Source organism: Carcharhinus amblyrhynchos, chromosome 18, assembly GCF_965287045.1.
Source record: "Carcharhinus amblyrhynchos chromosome 18, sCarAmb.v2.hapA, whole genome shotgun sequence".
NCBI classification, from domain to species: domain Eukaryota; kingdom Metazoa; phylum Chordata; class Chondrichthyes; order Carcharhiniformes; family Carcharhinidae; genus Carcharhinus; species Carcharhinus amblyrhynchos.
The window spans coordinates 26,464,664-26,477,567 of NC_137341.1; the positions used below are offsets into that span (position 1 = coordinate 26,464,664).

General features: G+C 45.8%; 1 protein-coding gene across 1 annotated transcript in view; it reads right to left on the minus strand.

Annotated features, from left to right (window-relative positions):
- The window catches only part of LOC145354721 (unconventional myosin-XV-like), a 137,893-nt gene that overhangs the window by 15,292 nt on the left and 109,697 nt on the right, over positions 1–12,904 (minus strand). The window contains exons 50-55 of the mRNA XM_080206175.1: positions 9,869–9,941; positions 4,976–5,048; positions 3,985–4,058; positions 2,921–3,003; positions 1,608–1,738; positions 1,305–1,399 (exon numbers count right to left, since the gene is read on the minus strand). Of these exons, the coding sequence (XP_080062301.1) occupies positions 1,305–1,399; positions 1,608–1,738; positions 2,921–3,003; positions 3,985–4,058; positions 4,976–5,048; positions 9,869–9,941 (529 nt within the window). The remainder of the gene's footprint in view (positions 1–1,304; positions 1,400–1,607; positions 1,739–2,920; positions 3,004–3,984; positions 4,059–4,975; positions 5,049–9,868; positions 9,942–12,904) is intronic.

Sequence of the window (12,904 nt, forward strand, 5' to 3'; positions counted from 1 at the left end):
CCATGACCTCTCCAACATAGAAGGACAAGGGCAGCGGATGCATGGGAACACCACTACCTGCAAATTCCCATCCAGGCCACTCACACTCCAATATTACCATTCCTTCACTATTGCTGGGTCAAAATCTGGAGCTCTCTACCTAACAGTACTGTGGGTGTACCTACACAATATGGACTGTCACAGTTCAAAAAGGCAGCTCACCACTACCTTCCTGAGGGCAATTAGGGATGGACAATAAATGCTGGCATAGCCAGCAGTGCCCACTTCCTATAAATGAATAAAAAGTAAATTCTCATGTTTCCATTCAAAACATATGACCTCATGCTTACTCATATAAAACTGTGCAGCCCATTCTGTGACATCCTCCTGAATGATTTTCAGTCCTCCTCCTCAGCTGGCACACCCCCTCCTTATGAGTTGCCCATACCTGTCTAAACCATTTGTGTACACCAAGAGCAAGTGAGCATTCTGTACTGACTGCTGGGATCATTACTTTCAACTCTTCACCAACTTGAACAACATCTGTTTATTGTGCCACTGACATCAATCAATTTTCTATCCAAACTGCTACATTTGCTATTATGCCTTCAATTTTCTAATAAGCCTCTTATTAATCATCTGTAAATGCACTCCCCAATCTAGTAGATTATTGATAGCCTGGTTTTGACTAAAAGTTGGCTTGTGTATAGCATGCAAAAAACAATACTTTTCACTGTACTAATATACGTGACAATAATAAATCAAATCAAAGTGCGCACTGACATTTTGAGCCAGGTTATCTGCCTTACCAAAACACTGCAGTGACAGGGTACAGCTTATCACCAAAATTTTGGGCACAAAATTCTTTTTTGAACACCTCACATTGTTCCAACCCTCTTCAAAGTTCTCAAAGTTCATTTTATTAGTGTCACAAGTAACGTACACTGCAATAAAGTTACTGTGAAAATCCCCTAGTTGCCACACTCCGGCACCTGTTTGGGTGCACTGAGGGAGAACTTAGCATGGCCAATGCACCTAATCAGCACTTTCAGACTGTGGGAGGAAACAGGAGCACCCGGAGGAAACCCACGCAGACACAGGGAGAATGTGAAAACTCCACACAGACAATGACCCAAGTCAGGAATCGAACCCAGGTCCCTGGTGTCGTGAGGCAGTGGTGCTAACTCCTGTGCCACTCTTGGATCTTCCTTGAAATTCTTGTGTTAGTTAGAAGAGAAAAAGGTAGTAACTGATTGCCAAAAAGAGGAGATAAATTAACAAAAAAGCTCAGTGAATGAATTAAAGAGGAGATATATTTCACTGACCACCATAGCTTTCAGCTCCATGCCATCTGGGAACTGGGTCCTGCCACCAAACTGGAAGGTTTTCTTCAGGTTGTGATCACAAGCTTTAGTAATTCCTGCACACGAAGGTCAGAATGAAGCTGTTAAACACTGCTGTGCACAGTGGGTCAGAATCAGTGATTAAATCATGCTGTGCAGAGTAGATCAGAATCAATCTGTTAAACAGCAGTGCTCTATAGTTTTGAAAACAAAATGGAGATGAAAAGTCATAAGCAAGGAAGGTATTCACAACCAAACGAAGTACAAATAGATAAAAAGGAGTACCTTGAAAACTGGAACCAGGCATCCTGCAGACAGACTCCAATAATTTGAAGAGGAATGGTTTGAGCACTTCTGAACACTTACAATAAGCAGTGAGAATGTAGAGTAGCCTCCAACCTCGCTGAACACTATCACTGCAACAGACATTGGAATAATTTCAACAATTCTCTGATCTCATGAACCTGCTTACTGCAGATGATCAATTCCATAAACTGCTCATGCCCCTTAACCATCTTTGCTGCAAGGTGGTGGAGATGCCAGTGTTGGATTGGGCTGGGCACAGTAAGATGTCTCACAACACCAGGTTAAAGCCTGTTGAAGGAGAAGTGCTCTGAAAGCTTGTGATTCCAAATAAACCTGGTGGACTTTAACCTTGGAAGACTATCTTTGCTGCAGACATAGAAAGAAAGAATTTGAATTCCTATAGTGCCTTTCACATCCTCAGGATGCTTTATGACCAATAACATACTTCATTGTAGTCATTGTATAATGCACAGAAACATCCCACAAGCAGCAATGTGATAATGATCACATAATCTTTAAAGCGTTGTTGGTTAAGGAATAAATACCATAGAGAACCCCACTGCTCTTCTTTGAATAGAGGCTGTGGAGTTTTTCAATCTGCATGAAAGGACATGCAGGGCTTTGGTTTATGAAAGGCTGCAGTCATTGCCAACACTATGCATGCATGGTTCTACTGTTTTACTCTATGACATCACTGTGAGCAATAGAGTAGGCCATAAATAAACAAGAAGCAACATGGCAGCACTTTTACTCAGTGTATTTAGGGAACAGTGGTCAGGATTCCTGGCCACCCACCCCAGTGAGCTTCGGATGAGGCTGCCTGCCTCAGCTTGATGACTGAGGTTGAACTTGGAAGCTTGCCTGTCAATCAAACCACCACCATAGCATTTTGTCAAAAAAACTTTCAGGCAATCTGGGCACAGCGGAGTAATGTCAATGGACTTCTGTGCATGCTTGTCCATCTTCTGCAGCCATCTTGCGTTGGCAGGACTCAGTCTTCAACAAATCATGTGTGGGAGTGGACCCAACATCTCATGCACCACAAACAGGATCTTTATCAGCAAGTCCAAGACTGGGTTATTTGCTGCAACTTGGATCCTACCTAAAGGTAATATAAAGTGGGAAGACAATTGTGGGCATGTACTGAACGCTTGCCATCTTTCTCTAACTACCATTCTCAGAGAGATTGCTATCTAATCAGCAGCAGTGAATGTATTACGGCTGAGGCCAGGCCATGTTCAATGCTGTGTTGGGTGGCTTGGGGCTATGACTAGCAGATGGTGTTTCCTTACATTTTGGAGCTGGTGTTGTCAGTGATCTGTTTGATAATCTGGCAATAGGTTTCATCCTTCATCACCTCGTATTCCCCACACAGCTACAAAAGACAGAACAAAATCAAAGCAAAGAGTCAAAATCCTCACTAAACAGCTGGCATAAATCTGGCCCAGGGAACATGCATATAAAGTCTGACCACCCCACTCTCTCCATACTGTTGAGCAGAGGATCAGGCAATACAGGCAGAAATCAGGAATGCCACAGTGATTGAAACATCACTGGTTGGAGGTGGTGATCTGCCCACTTAGAATCATAGAATCCTACAGTGCAGAAGGAAGCCATTTGGCCCATCAAGTCTGTACTGACCACAATCCCACCCAGGCCCTATCCCTATAACCCTACACATTTACCTAGACACTAAGAGGCATTATTAGCATGGCCAGTCTACATAATCCTGACATCTTTGGACTGAGGAAACCCATGCAGACATGGGAGGAATGTGCAAACTCCACACAGATAGTGACCCAAGCCGGGAATTGAACCCGGGTCCCTGGTGCTGTGTGGCAGCAGTGCTAACCACTGTGCCACCATGCCGCACTTGTTGCTGTCCTTTCGGCTGTTGGTTCATTGCAGCCAAGTTAGAGTAGAAGGGGAGGAAATAGGACACACTGGAGGGCGACATGGCCCAAAAATGCAAATGCAAGATATATCCCGTTAAGAAAAGAATCAACATAGACAGTGAATTGTCACATTGACTTTTCATTGCGGCGAGTTGTTCTCAGTCTGAGTATCTTGCAGCTTCCTTTCCCGGTCAACAGTTGTTTAGTAAATTCTCCAACTCTCTTCTTTTTTTTACTTCGCTCTCTTAAACACCACATTTCTTTGCTCAGCTGGCTGCCAAGTTCCCCTCAAATCCAATTGCAATCACCTTTCAATTTTAAAAGTGAGGTTTCTTAAAGGGGCCTTAATCATTCTGCAACACACAATTACCTATTTATATGTTATGTGAACATACAAGTACAAACTCTTATCACACATACCACCACATGCACATGGCACAGGCATGCAGGTTTCCCTTTACCTTAAGGATGGTGTAGACAGTGTCTTGTTCCGTTTGTCCTTTAAGTGGATGATCCCCCATAAATTTCATGACAGCTGCAGAAGAGAAATATGTGACAGTTCTCAATAACTGGCTGTTATGGAACTTGGCTGTAAAGATCAGAAAGCACCAGGTACAATTCTCAGTCCTTTGCTGAGTTCAGATTGATTTCAGGTATATGTGGTCCTCAACACCTGTAGACTTGTCAGAAACAAATCAACATTCCCACTCCTAACTTCCTTCAGAAATCACTGCTGGAAAGGCAGCGTCAAGTGTGATTCCAGACAGTAAAATAATGTGAGGAACATAGCACTCACTTGCCACCTATCCCTCTGATTGCACCACATCCTTGATTCATCTTTCCAGGTCAAGAGTCATTGACCCTGCAAGGCCAAGGAGGGAATCTGATGTTGTAACACAACATTTTAAATGGGTGAAGCACTCAGTAGATGAAACAGCTTCACCTCCAGAGACACTGGAGAGATTGAGGCTTTGGAGTCACGTGGCACCAGACTGGAAGGCCAGTCTACCTCATCTTACTAGAAGAATGTCATAGTCTCTTCTGCTGTTAACACAGGCCTCTTGATTGGAGGGGGTGAGCTTGGGTGAGAACGTGAGGGGAGGGTTGGGCAACAGAATTAGGCAGAGTGTCAGGAATGAAGAGGTTGGGGTGCGGGGTCATTGATGAAGCGTCAGGTCAGAACAAGGGGTCGGGACAAAGGTTCTTGGTCAGGACAAAAGTTCTTAGTCACGCAAGGGGCTAGGATGTTTCAGTGTTTTGTGCAAAGGCTGACAGGTGATGAATGGGTCACTTGAGTGACTTGAGGCTGTGAGGACTGAGAACCCTTTGTGGGAAATAGAGTTTTCAGAAGTGGGGAAAATTGGGTGAAAGAAAGAAATCTGGAAAGTGCCACAATGAATGTAGCGAGAGTGATGTTTTATTTCATAAACAGAAATCCAAGCTAATTCTTACCAACGAAGATCTCAGCTGCTACCTTGTTCATATTTTCATCAGAGAACTCAATCAAGGACTCTTGGATTGGAGTCTATGGAAGAAATGTAAGAATATCAGAAATAAGAACATGTGGCTTCCTCTGGTTATTAAACTTGCTAAGATAAAATACTTTGTTTCATGAGGTAGAAAGATTTGTGTATTATTTCCTGTCATCCAGATAACACAATTTTGTATTTCCATTGTGTGCTTTTTAAAAATAATGTCATGCAATGTGAACAAGACTAGCATTTGTTGACCAGCCCTAATTGCCCTTTGAATGAGAGACTTGCCAGGCCACTTCAGAGGGCAGTGAAGAGTCAACCACATAGCTGATATCACATGTTGTTCAACTGGGGGGTGTGCATGTGTGTGTGTGTTTCTGATACCGACAGCCTGGGGTCAGGAATTTAATACATGATGGGGGAAATCATGAGGGGTCACAGTCACAAATGCCAATCTCTTGTTACACATGGCCAATGTGACAGGCTTCTTCATATCTGTACATATTTATCATGTCTCACCATGTGCAGCAATGAAGATTTTCTCCATAGCACGCACCTTTGGAGATATAATTCAGAAATGAAATTCAATTAAAGTTCAATGTAGGGTTTACATTGGGGTGAAAGGTATTGACACTGTCCTTTGTCACAATGACAAAGTGCACAGAAGGGTGTGTTGTCTGCCTGGTGCTCGGGTCCGGGATGTCGCATCTGGGCTGCAGAGGAACCTGGAGTGGGAGGGTGAGAATCCGGTCGTAGTTGTTCATGTGGGTGCCGACGACGTAGGCAAAATGCAAACTGAGGATCTGGGGAGGGAGTATGAAAAGCTGGGAATGGAATTAAAAAGTAGAACCGACAAGGTGGTCATCTCTGGGCTACTGCCTGAACCGAGTGAAGACAGGCGTAGGGTTGATAGGATTAAGGAAGTGAATGGGTGGCTCAGGGATTGGTGTGGGAGGAATGGGTTTGAATTTATGGGGCATTGGCACCAGTATTGGGGTAGGTGGGACCTGTTCAGGTGGGATGGGGTTGGTCTGAACCGTGCTGGGATCAGAGTGCTGGCTAATCGTGTAAAGAGGACTGTAGACAGGGCTTTAAACTAATTAGTGGGGGGGAGGGTGTGAGGGTAGGTGACATTATGGGGTCTAAAGTTAAGGAGACGGTACAGGTAAGGATAGAGGCCGAGGATGTCCCAATAATAGAGGGAGTAAGGGGCGTGAGTATGGTTGGTGGCGTTCCGGCAAATAAGGTCCAGGTGAAGGCTGGGATGAAGGTGCTTTATCTGAATGCGCGAAGCATTAGGAATAAAGTGGATGAGTTGGTGGCGCAGATTGACACAAATGGATATGATCTGGTGGCCATTACAGAGACATGGCTGCAAGGTGACAGGGACTGGGAGCTGAATGTACAGGGCTATCAAGGGTTTAGGAAGGATAGGCAGGAGGGAAAAGGGGGGGGCGTAGCTCTGCTGATTAAGGATAGCATCAGGGTGGTAGCGAGGGATGATATTGGAGCCAAGGAGCAGAAGGTGGAATCGTTGTGGGTAGAGATTAGGAACAGCAAAGGGAGGAAGACGCTGGTGGGTGTCGTCTATAGGCCCCCCAATAATGATCGGGAGGTGGGGCGGGCTGTTAACGCGCAAATAAGTGCGGCGTGCAGGAATGGGACAGCTGTAGTTATGGGGGATTTCAATCTGCATATTGATTGGTCGACCCATCTTGGAAGCGGTGGGCTCGAGGAGGAGTTCTTGGAATGCTGCTGGGATAGTTTCCTCGAACAGTGTGTGTTGGAGTCGATGAGGGATCGAGCTATCTTGGATCTGGTGCTATGTAATGAGGCGGGTAGAATTAGGGAACTTGCGGTGAAGGATCCTCTTGGGGAGAGTGATCATTGTATGGTGGAGTTTCTGGTGCAGATGGAGGAGGAGAAAGTGGGTTCCCGGACACGCGTCCTTTGTTTGAACAGAGGGGAGTACGGTAGGATGAGAGAAGAATTGGCGAATGTGGACTGGAGGAGCGCGTTGGAAGGTAGGTCTGCTGAGGAGCAGTGGAGGATCTTTAAGGAGATCTTTCTTGGTGCTCAGCAGAAATTTATTCCGATGGTCAAAAAGGACCGTAGGAGGAGAGGTAATAAGCCGTGGATAACGAAGGAGGTGAAGGAAAGTGTTAAATTAAAAGCGGAGGCGTTTAGAGTAGCTAAGAGTAGTGGGCGAGGAGAGGATTGGGAGTGGTTTAAATGTCAACAAAGATTGACAAAGAAGTTGATAAAGGAGGGTAGGAGAAACTATGAAGCTGGGCTAGCGCTTAATATAAAAAAGGATAGCAAGAGTTTTTATAAATATATAAAAAAGAAGAGGCTGGCTAGGGTGAACGTTGGTCCCTTAGAGGATGAGAAGGGGGACTTAGTGGTAGGGGATGGGGATATGGCGGAGGTCTTGAATAACTTTTTTGTTTCGGTCTTCACGGAGGAGGACGTGAATAATTTGCCGGATGTTAGAGATGGAAAGGTGGTAGGACTGGAGGGTCTCGATGACATTACTGTTACTAGAGAGGTGGTGCTCGACAGACTGGAGGGGCTGATTGTGGACAAGTCCCCAGGACCGGATGGAATGCATCCGAGGGTCCTGAAAGAAATGGCGAAGGTAATAGTGGATGCCTTGGTGGTTATTTTCCAGACGTCGCTGGATTCCGGGGAAGTGCCGGAAGACTGGAAAATGGCTAATGTTACGCCGTTGTTTAAGAAGGGTGCCAGGCAAAAGGCGGGGAATTATAGGCCTGTTAGTTTAATGTCTGTTGTAGGTAAAATGTTAGAATCCGTCATCAAGGAGGAAATAGCGAGGCATCTTGAGGGGAACTGCTTGATAGAGCAGACGCAGCACGGTTTCCTTAAAGGGAAGTCGTGTCTGACAAATTTACTGGAGTTCTATGAGGATGTGTCTAGGGCGGTGGATAGAGGAGAGCCGGTGGATGTGGTCTTCCTGGATTTTCAGAAGGCGTTTGACAAGGTACCTCACAAGAGGTTATTACAGAAAGTCAGGGGGCATGGAGTTGGGGGTAGGGTGTTAGCGTGGATAGAGGACTGGTTGTCAAATAGGAGGCAGAGAGTGGGGGTCAATGGGTGCTATTCGGATTGGCGGATGGTGACTAGTGGAGTGCCCCAGGGGTCGGTGCTGGGGCCTCAGCTATTTACCATTTATATAGATGATCTGGAGGAGGGAACCGAGTGTAGGGTGTCGAAATTTGCTGATGACACCAAAATTGATGGAAAGGCAAATTGTGCGGAGGGTGGGGAGAGTCTACAGAAGGATCTAGATAGGCTGGGCGAATGGGCCAGGAAATGGCAAATGGAATTTAATGTTGGTAAGTGCGAGGTGGTCCACTTTGGTAGGAATAATGGTAGGAAGGATTATTACTTACGTGGAGAAAAACTGCAGCAGGCGACGGTGCAGAAGGACCTTGGGGTCCTTCTGCATGAGTCGCAAAAACCCAGCTTGCAGGTGCAGCAGGTGGTCAGGAAGGCGAATGGGATGCTGGCTTTCATAGCGAGGGGGATTGAATATAAAAGTAGGGAGGTCTTGCTGCGGCTGTATAGGGCATTGGTGAGGCCGCAGCTGGAGTACTGTGTGCAGTTTTGGGCGCCGTACTTACGCAAGGATATTTTAGCCTTGGAGGGAGTGCAGAGGAGGTTTACTAGGCTGATTCTGGAGTTGAGGGGGTTGAGCTATGAGGAGAGGCTGAATAGATCAGGCTTGTACTCGTTAGAGTTTAGAAGAATGAGGGGAGATCTCATTGAGACGTATAAGATGATGAATGGGATGGATAGGATAGAGATGGAGAGACTCTTCCCGCTCAGAAAGGATAGTAGGACTAGGGGGCATAGCCTCAAGATAAAGCGGGGGCGGTTTAGAACAGAGTTGAGGAGGAACTTCTTCACTCAAAGGGTGGTGAATCTCTGGAATTCTCTGCCCATTGAAGTGGTGGAGGCTGCCTCGCTAAATATTTTTAAGACGCGGGTTGATGGGTTTTTGATGAGAGAGGGGATTAAGGGTTATGGGGAGAGGGCGGGAATGTGAACATAGAACATAGAACACTACAGCACAAACAGGCCCTTCGGCGCATGAGTTGCGCCGATCACATCAACACCTATCTATAACCCCCAATCCCATAAAACCCCATATACTCATCCAGAAGTCTTTTAAAAGACCCCAGCGAGTTCGCCTCCACTACCACTGACGGCAGCCGATTCCATTCACTCACCACCATCTGAGTGAAAAACTTACCCCTAACATCACTTCTGTGGAACTGAGCCACGACAGATCGGCCGTGATCTTATTGAATGGTGGGGCAGGCTCGAAGGGCTAGTTGGCCTACTCCTGCTCCTATTTCTTATGTTCTTATGTTTACATGCAGGGGAGATTTAAAAAAAACTGGGAGGAATGGAGGCAGCGGGGTAATCCATTCTCCCAGGGCTAGTAATGCCCACAGAGTGGAATCCAGGGTACTGGGGCAATACATGGTGGTAATCCCACTCTTCCAAGGATATACTAATGCTCAGAAAGAATGTGTCTGTGCAGAGTATTCCAATCTATAACCCATCCAAAAAGAGCTCTTGTATCTAATGAAAAAGGCAGGCTTCAAACAACCTCTGTTTAAAGTTTCCAGTTTTGGCTTCACAGAGCCACTACACCCTGGCCTTTGAAATTCCATCCATTAATTATGGGGTGGTCAGGTAGGCAGGGCCAGTTTGTCCTGCCTGTAATTCCCATCAGTGGTGAGTTCCCGTTAATGCTGGCTTCTCTGGGAGTGCAATTTGCTCAGGAACAGGCTGCTGTGCAGTCATCATGGGGTGGGATAGAGAATTGAGCATCCCTTACCTTTGTGTACTTCACCATCTCAGCTGGGTCCTTGGGATCTTTGCCTTTTTTAGATTTCTCTTTGTTGAACTCACTGTAAGAACAATACATTCATATCCAGGTATTTTAAGCCTGGTTTTACACTGCATGTTTGTTTTTTGCACTGTTTACAATTGTCAAATAGTTAATTTTTCTTAGTTTAACACTTCATGAAATAAGGATTATTTCCTTCTTGTCTTCGGTCTCCTGAAGGTGCTGACCTATATCTCAGTACCTCTGACACCGTGGGTGGGATTTTCCATGCAACTGCGGAGGTAGCCTACCATTGGTTGGCAACAGGATCGTCTGGTCCCACCATTGTCAAAGGGGTTTCCCGTTGAATGCACCCCTTGCTGCTGTGAAATGCACGGCGGGGATGCATCGTCAGTGGGACCGGAAGATCCTGCCAGGTTGAACTGGAAGATCCCGCCAGCTTGAACAGCTGTAAAGTTCCAGTGTCTCTCTTTAAAAGCAAGGAAAGCTCAGCCAGGATAAAGGTCGTACTGAAGGATAGGGAAGATAAAACATGTGTTGTTACAAATGCAAGGTACCTTTAAGGACATGGTGCCAGAGGTTAGAAGCCAATTTGTGGCTATGTCAGACTGTTGTTGGTAGAGACAAGGGTATCACTTCATTTTGAGTATTGAGATGGGGGGGCCCCAAGCTCCTATGTCCAAATGGACACTATGAAGGCAATATGCATGCGGTTGATAACACGACAGCATTGCGACGCAGGCATAACAGATACCATTTACAGCTGGGTGGAGCAAGTACAGAATGGGATGCCAGCCACATGTTATCTCATGAAGCACTGGCTCAGATGGGCTATTCAAGCCGGTGGGATCTCAGAGGGTCAAAGCAGCTAGAGTCTGAGAGTCAGTAAAGGAAGAGTGAAAAAAAACAGGTACATTATTAAAAACAAGCAATGTGACAGTGGGTGGGGAGCTGGCGGCAGGAGGTGGTAGCAGCTGCTGCGTCCTGGAGGCCACATTGCCAGTCTTCATTGCTAATAAACTTCCCACTTGCTGCTGATTCAATCCTAAATTTTCAATCCTAAAATTTCTCCACCTCCCAGCCTCCACGCCTGGGGAGATTGGAGACCGAGGTGAGGTGCGGTGATTGGATCTGTGCCATCCACTGTGTGTTAGTTAATGTGTACAAAGCATCAGGAACAAATGCAGAAAGGCACTCTCCTTTAAAAGTGACTTGTAGGTTTTTATTACCTGTCTTAAATAAAATTAAGTGTTTCAGGGTTAGTCTGATTATATTAAACACCTCATTGTTGGGACAATTTGGGGCTTTTTCTGAGTATTGGTGCAAAGGCTTGTGTGGAAAATTATATTACCTTACTATTCTTGTCATTATAATTTGAAGTGCATTGATACTGGTTTTTTAATAGAATTGGGGATGGCAGGGGAGGGTTAAAGGGTGTGGATTAAGGGGTTCAGAAACAGGAGAAGCTCCAAGGCTTCACCCCTGAATCCATCGCAAAAGGGTTTGTCAAGTCTGCTAACGGCTGCATCCCTGGGAAGGAAGGAAAAGCGAGTCAGCCACAGCACTTGTGAGAATAAGGCTGTATAAGCTCTGAATATTGTTAGTCACATGCAATCTTTAACTGTTTAATAGAATGGATATTCAAAGCTGTTAAAACAAGGCAGCTACCTAAGGAATTATTTTTAAAGGAATCCTTCAGAGTTTTACCCAACCTAAACATGGGTAAAATTGTGTGACACTGACGTGGGGCATGCGTCCTAACATCACCATACATGTGTGTAACATTGAGTTGGCAGGCATGCACAGATTCAGAGAATCCTTACAGTGCAGAAGAGCCCATACAGCTCATTGTGTCTGCAGTGACTCACTAACAGAGTATCTAACCCAGGCTCTCCCCTGACCTATCCTCATAACCTCACATATTTCCCATGACTAATCCATCTAATCTCCACATCTTGGGGACATTAAGGGGCAATTCAGTACAGCCATTCCACCTAACCTACACATCTTTGGACTGTGGGAGAAAACTGGAGCACCCAGAGGAAACCCACGCAGACACAGGGAGAACATACAAACTCCACACAGACAGTCACCCAAGGCCGGAATTGAACCTGGGTCTCTGGAGATGTGAGGCAGCAGTGCTAACTACTGTGCAACCTTATTGCTTGTTGGAGCGACACCTGCCTATAATTCAAGGGCCAATTAAAGCCATTAAAAAGCCGATGAACACAGACTTTGGAGTTTTGCCAGATTTCCTTATGATTGCATCAGCTTTTAAAGCTGGTTCACCTACAAATCTGTGGCAATATTCTAACAAAATAAATCAATCTGTGCTAACCATGAGGATCACTGACGTTAAAAAAAATTGGTCTTGAAAATTCATGGCTGTTTGGCACATTGCCACTGTAATTAAATGGGGAGAGTGGAGGGTTTGTCTGAGGGTAAGGGGCTCTCTAAATGTCAGACTCCCCATGACCCAGGCCTTCATAATGACCCAGCATACAGATGCTGTAGTTTTGTCATTGGGGTGACCCAACAGACCTGGCAGTAGCTGTAGACTATGACCAGATCACTGCATAATTAAAACAGTTTTTTAAAAAATGAATTCTCTGACAAAAGGCAGCACAGTGGCACAGTGGTTAGCACTGTTGCCTCACACTGCCAGGGACCTGGGTTCAATTCCAGCCTCGGGTCACTGTCTGTATGGAGTTTGCACATTCTGCCCATGTGGGTTTGCTCCGGCTGCTCTGGGTTTCTCCCACAGTTCAAAGATGTGCAGATTAGATCCCCTTAGTATCAAGGTATTAGCAGGGTAGATTTGTGGGATTATAGGAATGGGGCCTGGGTGGGATTGTGGTTGGTGCCAAATGGCCTTCTGCTTCACTATAGGTACTCTATGATTCTATGAACCACACCTCATTTGCAACCCCCAGCACCCGCTTCCTCATTTTGCACCCCTCCCCCTCCAGCTCCACTACAGCCATTGCCACGTTCTGTTGGGCACTCCACAGCTACTGCAGTAGC